The sequence below is a fragment of the Somniosus microcephalus genome, chromosome 10, assembly GCF_052327205.1.
Source record: "Somniosus microcephalus isolate GS21.2 chromosome 10, FLI_Smic_1.0, whole genome shotgun sequence".
Classification (NCBI taxonomy): Eukaryota; Metazoa; Chordata; class Chondrichthyes; order Squaliformes; family Somniosidae; genus Somniosus; species Somniosus microcephalus.
The window spans coordinates 117,100,925-117,112,172 of NC_140996.1; the positions used below are offsets into that span (position 1 = coordinate 117,100,925).

At 47.5% G+C, this 11,248-nt stretch overlaps 1 protein-coding gene across 1 annotated transcript in view; it reads left to right on the top strand.

The window, feature by feature from the left end:
* ccdc82 (coiled-coil domain containing 82) overlaps positions 1-9,790 on the top strand; it is a 94,300-nt gene extending 84,510 nt beyond the window's left edge. The window contains exon 8 of the mRNA XM_085998740.1: positions 5,270-9,790. Within this exon, the coding sequence (XP_085854866.1) occupies positions 5,270-5,338 (69 nt within the window). The 3' untranslated portion in view covers positions 5,339-9,790. The remainder of the gene's footprint in view (positions 1-5,269) is intronic.
* Positions 9,791-11,248: the final 1,458 nt, after the last annotated feature.

Below are 11,248 nucleotides of genomic sequence, written 5' to 3' on the forward strand. Positions count from 1 at the left end.
GTCTCTCTCTGTTCCACGCTCGGCTCGGGCGGGGGGGGCGGGGCTCTCGGGAGTGCGGATCTCGGCCGGGGCTTGGTGAGCGGGAAGGGTTACCCCGGCAACCGGGCCCGCCGGCCGTCTCGCACAGCCGCAATCGGCGGACTTCAAGCCGGCTCGGCTGGGAGGGCGGGGCTCGGAGAGCGGGGCTCTCGGGACTGCGGGGCGGGCGGGGCTCGGAGAGCGGGGCTCTCGGGAGTGGAGTGCGGGGCGGGGCGACGCGGCCGGTGCTCGGGAGGATGGGGGCTCGGAAGGGGGGGGAAGGGTTACCTCGGCAACCGGGCATGGCCGTCTCTCAGCCTCAAGCCGGCTCACGCCTGTTCTCGGGGCTTGGCTCCATTTGCGGCCGCAGGCCACTCGCCCTCTCTCCTTCCCTCTGTCTCTCTCCCCCCCTCCTCACCCCCCTCCTCTCCCCCCCTCCTCCCCTCCCCGCCCCCCCCTCCCGCCCTCCTCCCCTCCCTCCCCCTCCTCCCCCCCCTCCCCGCCCTCCTCCCCCCCTCCCCGCCCTCCCTCCCCGCCCTCCCTCCCCCCTCCCCTCCCTCCCCCTCCCCGCCCTCCCCCTCCCTCCCCCTCCCCGCCCTCCCCCTCCCCGCCCTCTCCCTCCCTGCCCTCTCTTCCCCCCAGTCGCTCTCTCTCTTCCCCCCAGTCGCTCTCTCTCTCTCTTCCAACAACAACATGTCCTCGAAAAAGCCTCAGCACCGCCGGGCACTCCAGCTAGTAATTTATAAACTTATCAAATGCAAATCAAAACAACAACATCAACCAATCACCCTTGTGCTTTCCCTTAGTGCCTGTCTTTCGTGTACCTTTTCCTACTCTAGTGCTCCCCCAGTGGCTGCAGCATGGCTGGTGTAAGGCTGCTGACTTTCAGTGGGGGAGACTGCAGATGACCTTGCAGGACGACCTCGAGCAGCTCTGGGCCTAGAAGGCCCGGCTGTAGACTGCACCACCTTGGCATAGGTGGCAGCAGTCTGGGCTGGCTGGATGATGGGCAGCAGCAAGGGCACTGGCAGAGTGGCAGTGGCAGGAGTAGGAATGCTGTCATCCTGAGAGAGAATAGCAGGTTCTTGATTCACGGAGCCACTGCCACTCCCCCGGGGCGGCGCCTCAGCAATCCTAGTAATCTGTTAGGGGACAGTTTGCTCGAGTGTTGAGAGACCCTGCAAGCCCCTTTCCACATGGCAGCAGTCTAAGCTTCCACGACAGCATTGAGACGCTGGATTATTTCCGCCTATGCTGCAATGGGAGCTGCGACATTGCCCACCACACGCAGCATCATGGCTGGGTCCACAAGGTCCCTCATGGAGTTGCCCATGATATCCATCCTGGAAATCACGGCTGCAAGCTCCGTGCAAAGCCCCGTGCAATGTTGGAGCCGGACACCTCCATGTTCCTTGACACTGATAAGAGGCTCACTGGCCGGCTTGCCATTGCACCAAGCATTTCTGTGTGCATACCCATCACCCTTCTTCTGATGTCCGCCTCATTGAGGTCATCATCCGAATCCTGTGCAGCAGAAGTCGTCCACTAACTCGCCCTCCAGGGAGCTGGCACCCGATCTACTTTTTCCCCCTGGCCTGGCTGCAGCCCACTCATGTCCGATGACTCACTACTTACAGATCCGCCTCTATACTACCCTCTAAAGTACGCACAGTGCCATTTCCTGAGCTGGTGTCTGCGAGTGTCAGATGCAGTGATGGTGTGTCTTCTCCTCTATCACTGTCTGCCTCCATCACTTCAGGGACTCGCTGGCCCAGTTGGAGTTCTTGGGTATCTGAAAAGAGAAAGGCACAAGGGCCAGGTTGTGGTGAGGGGAGGGGAGGAAAGCAAGATATCCATGCCTACACCATTAGCAGCTTGTAAGTGAGAAGAAATTGTGGGATGAGGGGGAAATAGGATGTGACAAGAAGGATTAGGTATGAGCATACCGTCATCATCAGCAATGCTTTCAAATTCCCCGCTCACCACAGACTCTGTGACAGCCCCTCCAATGATGTCTCGAACTGGTTCCTCCACCTCCATCAGGTTCTGCAGATGGGCTTCCCCTCCACCCGTCTGCTGCTGCTCCCTGCGGTTATGAGCCACCTTTGCCTGCAAGAGAAAAGGAAGTGTGTCAGTGAGTGTGGATGATGTGCCTGCTTGGTTGAATAGCTCGCAGTGTGTGCAAGGTGTGAGATGTTGGTGTGATTCTTCCAGCAGTGGTAAGTGTGTGAGGGTGAAGTGAAGCTATGATTGTGAGGTAGAGTGGTGATTGCTAGAGATTGTTGGTAGGTGAGTGATGGGGGTGTGGTGCATTGAGCAGTGTGTGAGGCTTGTGGTACAGATAGTGGGATATGGCATTTGATGATGCATTCACTCACCTTGACCACTTGTGTGAGGTCATTAAACTTTTTGCAGCACTGGATCCAGATCCTGGGGCCAACACTCGTCACACTGACGGCTTGAGCGATCTCCTCCCACAGCCTTCTGGTGTTCAGCCTTGAAGGCCTCATGTCTTCCTGCGGGTAGAGAACCTAACGGCACCTTTGTGCCCCCAGAACCAAGGCCTCCAGTGCCGCATCTGAAAATCTCCTTGCCCTTTCCTTTGCTGTTGGGCCATGTCTCTGTCCACAATAACAATGAGGTGCTTCTGCAACAAAGCACCTCCCCATTATGTAGTGCAGAGAGCCTAGGCCAAACTTTATTGGCCAATAGACTGCACCCGATATTGGGCCCCCGTTCAGCGCTAAGCCAATCAGCACCGCGTTTGGCGCTGAGATCAGTGCTGCAATCATTATAATGAGCAGGCAACACGAATTGTGCTTGCTGCCTGCACCGCTTTGAATGGGCGTGGGCACATAGCGCTGCACGATGCCATGCCCGTTTCCGGGTCTTATCCAGTTTCTAGGCCTGTGTTTCTATAATCCATTCTTTTTCCCTGTTGCTTGATTAATAAATTTCCCTTGTAAATAAAGTTAGGCATTTCCTTTTGTTATGTCCTCATTGTTTGGATCACTGAATCGCTTACACCATGATACCCAGCTAGCCTGAGTTGTGTGACCTTGGAAACCATGCTGTGGGTTGAGAATCCAGATTTGGCAGCTGCTGGTAGCATAGTTTCCCAGGAGCTGTACTAGTCTGGAGTCACAGTTATGCCCCAGAACCAGTGCAAATTTTCCATTTGTCACATCAACCATCTTCTGGCCTCTCTAAGTGATTTAGTTTCAAATTGTGCTGAATTCTGAGCAGTTTTATGATGAGAGTCCACTGGGAACTAGGGCTGCCTGATCTGATTTCACTTAGGACCCTGAAAACCAGCATACAAAAGAGTATTTTCTCTCCCAGAAGGCACCAGATCTTACTGGAGCACAGGGCACTGACCACTCTCTGATAGCCTGTCCAAGTGCCTATTCTGAGACAGTGAGTGTTGGCAGATTATTCCATCGGGAGCATCATAATCGAGCACAATTTTGTTATCATCCAGTTTCCACATGTGCATTTCCAGAGAGGTCAACAAATAGCAGCAGGAATGAGAACCCATGCTGATCATTCCCCCTTCCTACAACAACAACTTGTATTTATATAGCACCTTTAACGTAGTAAAACGTCCCAAGGCGCTTCACAGGAGTGTTATAAGACTAGAAATTTGACACAGAGCCACATAAGGAGAAATTAGGGCAGATGACCAAAATCTTGGTCAAAGAAGTAGGTTTTAAGGAGCGTCTTAATGGAGGAAAGCGAGGTAGAGAGGCGGAGAGGTTTAGGGAGAGAATTCCAGAGCTTAGGGCCTAGGCAACAGAAGGCACGGCCACCAATGGTTGAGCGATTTATAATCAGGGATGCTCAAGAGCGCAGATGTCTTGGCGGGGGGGAGATGAGCTGTGGGGCTGGAGGAAATTGCAGAGATGGGGAGGGGCGAGGCCATGGAGGGATTTGAAAACAAGGATGAGAATTTTGGAATCGAGGCGTTGCTTAACCGGGAGCCAATGTAGGTCAGCGAGCACAGGGGTGATGGGTGAATGGAACTTGGTATGAGTTAGGACATGGGCAGCCGAGTTTTGGATGAACTCAAGTTCACGTAGGGTAGAACATGGGAGGCCAGCCAGGAGTGCGTACCTAGCTCGAGGGGTGAGGGGAAATTATAGAGCCCTCAACTTTTGACCTGGCTGGGCTCCTGTAACTCAGCAGAGAATGGAATTCAAACATGAGACCTTCTGGTCAATATGGCTTGGTGCTACAGTGGGCGGGGGCTTTATCCACTAGGTTATCAGGGAACTTTGGAGCAAAGGACCCCAAGCCAAACAAACAATGTGCTAATTCACTCTGACACCCGATCCTTACAGTGAGCCTTAATACCAGGAAAGTATGTAGTATGTTAGTGCTCTACCACCTTATGCCAGAGACTGATCGGATGTGGGTTTGACTTACAGTTCATCATGTGGTGAGTTTCTAATTTCAACCTTGCCATCAGGAAATATGCCAAGTTGAGGCCAGACACTTCCCCACAGGGAATGAGGGGAAATCCGTGATCCAATCACCTTCAGCCATCTTGAGCATTTCCTTAACAGCTGTTTAAGAGTGGCATTGCTGGAGGATTTGCAGTCTGTTATCTGCCTGCCCTCTTGGCTGGGTGAAAATACAGAAGCTCCTCTTTGTACCCTCTCCCTCCAAAAAATGAAATGTCTTTTCTCAGCTCATTAATTTAGCGTAAGCAGGGTAGTGCTTTGTATTATGCAGTGATGTGATTGGTTTGTACCACTTCCCACATGTTTTGTCCACTCACTACCTCAATTTCTGCGTGACTCGGGTTCTCCCTGACTTCTGTGGTGTACCTTTGTTGAGAAAATCTGCAGTAAGCAGTCACCTTTGTGATTGAGCCAAACAAGCGGATAAAGTCTGTTGTTGAAACCAGGCAATGACTGAAATTGTTCTGGCCTAAACCCAGCCCCCGTGGTAATGTTAAATAGACACTGACTGTTTTAGCCAGGGCTGTATAATTGGTTCCATTTGTGTGTGTTGCTAACATGTCTTTCTGACTAGCAACTGTGGCTGTGCTAGCAGGTGGTAACCTAATACTGTGAATGTGCTATTAGTCCTCAGACCAATTAGTTGCTTAGTTGTTCAGTGAAGCTAACCAGGGCAGGCATCAATCTGAATGCAATGATCTGCTTTATTAGTCATGTTTTTTTCCTCTACTTTGAATGTAAAGCATATATTAACAAAGCTTTTGTTTTGTTTTGTTCTTGCCCTGCAGCAATATACGCATCTTGAAAAATTTCTCAGTGACGCTGACTATTTCTGTGAAGAGAAGCTTCTTGAATAAGCCACTAAAAGGCAGACAGAAGGAAGAAAGCAAGAAGGATGTCATTGTATTTTATAAACTGTACATTCTAGCACCCTTTCCCCCTCTATTTTAGAGTTTGGAACGATCTGAGCCGCAGGCTGCTCCACCACTACCCTAAAAGCTACTCTGTGATTGGCCAGTATTAAAGATCAACTGTGGGTCATAACTTCATAGCTGTCTGGTTATGAAGCAGGCACCCTCCTACTAGTGGTTCCAAGCTGCCTGTTTTTATTGTAATGTAGAAATGTGTGTATTTTTAAATATGAAAATATAGACCATATAAACTGCTTTAATTTGACTATACAAAGGATATGGTTGAAGAGAATTGCGATGGAGTGCTGTATGCTCCTCAAACACAGAATTTATTTTGACAATCAGCTCTTTCATGTTAATAGTTTGAAATTACTGAGGCCTACATCATAGGTTAATATAAAAATCATAATTGGTGAGCAACCAAAAATTGTTTGCACTAAACTCAGACCTTCTCTCATTTGTGGATCATAACCTATATAAAGTATGACATATTTACCCGTTTTTATAATATTTGTTTATTTTGGAGGCAGCTGTGTTAATGGAGAGAGATATGGAGTGGAGGTTAGTTATTTCTCCATTGGTACAGAATTATTTTGTGGACAAGTCAATCTGTGCCCTTTACCTACTAGAGCCTGGGCAGAGACTTGGAAAGATTGCTTCTTCCCGCTTTGTCATAGAATGGTGCAGGGATTCCTAAATAGGGGAAGGTAAATGACCACTATTGTGAAATATTTGTTCTCAGAATGTGGATGGCCTGACAAGGATACATTTGTTGCCCATACCTACTTGCACTGAGAAGGTAGTGGCGGGCCTTCTCTTTGAACAGCTGCAGTCCTTGTGGTGATGGTCCTCCCACAGTGCTGCTCAGGTGGGGAATCCGAGGGTTTTGACCCAGTGACAGTGAAAGAATGGTGATTATATATCCAAGTCGAGATGGTGTGTGACCTGCAGAGAGACTTGGAGGTTGGTATTTCCATGACAAAGCTGCTCGTCCTTCTTAGTGATAGAAGCTGCAGGTAGGTTCTCTTGAATTAACCTTGGTGAGTTGCTGCAGTGCATGCTGCAGCCATAATGCACACGTGCTGGAGGGGGTGAATATTGAGTTCAGTGTCTGGGATGCCGAACAAGCTGTCTGCTCTGTCTTGGATGGTGTCGAGCTTCTTGAGTGTTGTCGCAGCTGCGCCCATCCTGGTGAGTGGTATCTTTTCTATCATAATCCTGGCATATGCCTCGTAGATGAAGAAGAACCATTGATGTCCAGGAGATGAGCTAGTCATTGCAATGTACCCAACCTGTGCCCTGCAGTTGTAGCAAAGGTGATGATATGGCTGGCTGAGTTAAGCCTCTGGGCAAATGGTTACCCCCAAGATTTTAATGTGGGGGTGGGGGGGGGTAACTCTGCAATGGTGGAAACTCAATCGGGTGAGATGACTGGGCTTTCTCTTTTTCAGAATGGTCATTGCCTGGTACTTATGTGGTGCAAATGTTACGAAGCCTGCATATTATCCAGGTCCTGCTAAGGCTGGCATAGGCTGCTTCATTATTGGAGAAATTATGAACGGATCTGAACACTGTGAAATCAGCTCCATGCCTGACCTTACAACAGGGTAGGTTGTTGATGAAATAACTGAAGGTGGTTAGGTTGAGGACACTTCCCTGAAGAACTCCTGTAGCAATGTCCTGGGGCTCTGATGTTTGGCCTCTGGCAACCACAATCATCCCTTTGTGTCAGGTATGACTCCAGCCACTGGAGAATTTTCCCTTTGACCTCAGTTTTGCTGTATCAAGGCTGCGATGACATCTGGAGCCAAGTGGTTCTGGCATTACCTGTGTTGAGCATCGGTGAGCATATTTTTGGTGAGTAAATGTCATTTGATAGCACTGTTGATGACTCCTCTCATCAATTACTGATGATTGGGAGGAGACTGATTAGATTTGTCCTGTTTTTTGGGATAGGACATAACTGGATAATCTTCCATATTGTTGAATAGATACCGATGTCATAGCTGTACTGGAACTGCTTGGCTAGGGGAGAGGCTAGCTCTGGTGCGCACATCTTCAGAGCCACTACTGAGATATTGTCAGGTCTCATAGTCTTTGCCATGTCCTGTGCATTCAGCCTTTCTGAAGGTCACATGGAATGAACAAAATTGGCTGGACACTGAAGGAGGAGGCTGAATTGATCATCCACTTGGCACTTTTGTCTGAAGACACTTGCAAACTTATTGTGCTTACAAAATTGAATCATGCATGTCCCCAGGGCACTTGAAGGAATACTCAAGGAGGATGAATTTAATCATAGAATGATACAGCAGAGAAGGAGGCCATTCGGCTCCTCATGCCTGTGCTGGCTCTTTGGTAGAGATATCCAATTAGTCCCACTCCCCTGTACCTTCCCCATAGCCCTGTAATTTTTTTCCCCTTCAAATGATTATCCAATTCCCTTTTGAAAGTTACTATCAAATCTACTTCCAGCACCCTTTCAGGCAGTGCATTCCAGAGCACAACAACTCGTGCGTAATTTTTTCCCCCTCATGTCACTTCTGGTTCTGTTGCCAATCACCTCAAACCTGTGTCCTCTGGTCACCACTCTGCCACTGGAAACAGCCTCTTCCCAAAACCGCTCACGATTCCGAACACCTCCATAAAATCACTCCCCAACCCTCTCCGTTCCAAAGACTACAGCCACAGCCTCCCCAGTTCCTCCACACAGTCGAAGTCCCTCATCCTTGATACCACTCTAGCAAATCTCCACTGCACCCTCTCTCAGGCCCCGATATCCCCCCAAAGTGTGGTGCACAGAACTGAACACAACACTCCAGCCAAGGCCCAACTAGTGTTTTACAAAGGTTTAGTATATCTTCCCGCTCCTGTACTCCACACCTCCACCCATAAAGCCAAGGATCTCAAAGGCTTGTGTGCATACACCCCAGGTCTCTCCAATCCTGCACCCCTCACCAAAAAAATTGTATCATTTTGTTCATATTACCTTTCCTCATTCTTCCCACCAAAATGCATCACTTAACTCTTCTCTACGTTAAATTTCACCTGCCATGTGTCTGACCATTTTACCAGTTTGTCACTGCCCTGAAGTAAGTCGCCAGGATTATTTAGTGTACAGGAGTCTAAACCGTGGAGGTGTTGAAACTTTTTGTTGTGGTGGATCACTTGACTGTTTATAATACAAAATACTGAATTCAAGGAATACTTTAGAGTATGAAACTTTAATATAAGAAAACCGATTATTTTTGTTAAAAATTGCATAACAGCATTTTATATTACTTGATACGCTTTTGTCATTTTTATCTTACTGGAATCATTTCTCAGTAATTTACAATAATTTGTGGGGTTTTTTTGTAAATGTTTGTGTCATGATGTACAAATTAGCAATACGTTGCTCCATTTTATGGTTTCCTTTCTAAACTAGTAGCTGTTTTCTATCTTTACTACCTTGATTTTGAATATTGTATTTGTACACATCCTCTAAATGTATTTTCGTGCTGTTAGTTTGTTTAATTTGCTTGTTTTTTGTTGGATCTTTAAAGTTAAACAGGCAGCATACAAAATAAAAGTGCAAATAGAAAATGAGTCACAGGGGCTTTATGGGACTGATAGCCAGAGCATAACGGACTACATGTACTTTGACACCTCAGCAATATGTTACAGGAAAAATGCACTTAAGCTAATACACTGTATTGTGTGATACTCTTCTGACGCATTTAATACATCACTTAAATTGCTCACACCACTGCCATTCGTCAGTGACAAATTTGTAACCAACAGGACTTCACCCTAGTGTTGTATAGCTCAAAATAGTTTCCAGTCAACCTGAGTTTGGAAGGACAGAATCAACAATGGACATAATCTGAACATTTTGCATGCCCACCATTGCACTTTACTGAAATCCCAGTGATAATTTTTGAGGACTCAGAAATGTTGTATCCCCTGAGCAACTACTAACTGCTTTGGTAAAAATTAGGTTGAAAGCTATCTGGACTTTGTAATTTTGGATTGCCTTGCACCACTGGTTGTCCCACATATTCAGATCACTGTGGACATTGTTCTTTTCCCACACTCATTTTCAGATCACTACGGCACTTGAAAAAGCTGCAGGTTCAATGGGAGTTGTTGTGTTTGTACCGCTACACACAACTACATAAAATAATAAAGCAGCAGAGACTGAGAGTAACTTCAAGTGATCTTTACTGGGTAACTGGAACTTCGGCACTGACTGTACCAATCGATACGCATTTGTTATATACGCTCGCAACTAAGGATGTACATCTACAATACAAAGTAGTCCCTTCAATGTTGTATACATTACACTTCCTCCCCCTTTAGTTTAATAATATATTAACGCAAAATTTCTATAATTAACATACAGAGCCTGTCTTTACAGTAACAAAATTCAAATTCCAACATAACATTTTATTTTGTCAACAGCCCTTTTACAAGTCAAGTCTCTGGGGAGGCCTCCTCTGCCTCTCTGGGTAACGTCTCTCCAGACTCTTCTCTCCACCTTCAATGTTCTATTGGTAATTACGTGGTGGCCCTCGGGGGCGAGGGTTGTAGCGGCAGTAACTATTTCGGTCCGCGGCATATCGGCTTCCTTGAACTGGAACTCCACCTGAACCAGTGTCGTTTGCCGCCTCTGCACCCTTTTCACCTTCCACTACGTCAAACTCCACAGTTTCACCATCTCCAACACTGCGTAGATATTTCCGTGGGTTATTCTTCTTTATGGCAGTCTGATGTACAAATATATCTTCCTTTGTATCATTCCTGTTGATGAATCCATAGCCATTTCATACGTTGAACCACTTTACTGTTCCAAGAACCTTTGTTGCGATGACTTTCTTCTCCCCGGGGGATTTGGGCTTGTCGGGCTCGGCTGAGTCAATTGTTGTAGTTCTCTCTGAGGTCGGCAGTGGTAAACGTGACAAACCATCGGCGTTGCCATGTTGCTTGGTCCCCTTGTATTCAATATCATACAGGTGAGCCCCTAGGAAGAGTGACCATCACTGTAGCCATTGTGCCATCATCACTGGAACGCCCTTCCTTGGGTTGAAGATTGAAACGAGAGGCTGGTGGTCAGTTAACAGTGTAAACTGTTGACCATACAAGTAGTGGTTGAATTTCTTGACTCCCCACACAAGGCTGAGGGCCTCTCGGTCAATCTGTGCATAATTGCGTTCAGCTGTCGTCAATGATCTTGAAGCAAAGGCTATTGGTCTCTCTGAGCCGTCTGGGAACTTATGTGACAACACGGCACCAATGCCATGGGGTGAAGCATCACATGCCAGTCGAATAGGTAAGGATGGGTCAAAGTGAGCTAGCACCTCTTCTGAAGTAATGAGTCTTTTACTCTCTTGAAAAGCTTGTTCACAGCTGTCACTCCACTTCCATTGTGACCCTGTCTGTAGCAGTGCATTTAGTGGATGTAACACTGTGGATAGGTTGGGCAAGAACTTGTGATAGTAGTTCACCAGTCCAAGATATGATCTCAACTGAGACACATTTTCAGGTGTTGGTGCATTAATCACAGCTTCAATCTTGTCTGGAGACTTGTGTAAACCGTCCTTGTCAATCACATGTTCACAGTATGAGATTTCCTTTTTGAAAAACTCACACTTGTCTCGGTTCGCTCAGAGCCCATACTCCCGTAACCTGATGAACACCTGTTCGAGGTTGGAAAGGTGGTCGTTGTCATTCTTGCCAGTAATGATGATGTCATCAAGATAACACTGAGTACCTGGGATCCCCTGCAGGACTTGGTCCATTGCCCTTTGCCAGATTGCAGGAGCTGATGCTATTCTGAATACCAGCCGATTGTACTGGTAAAGGCCTTTGTGCGTA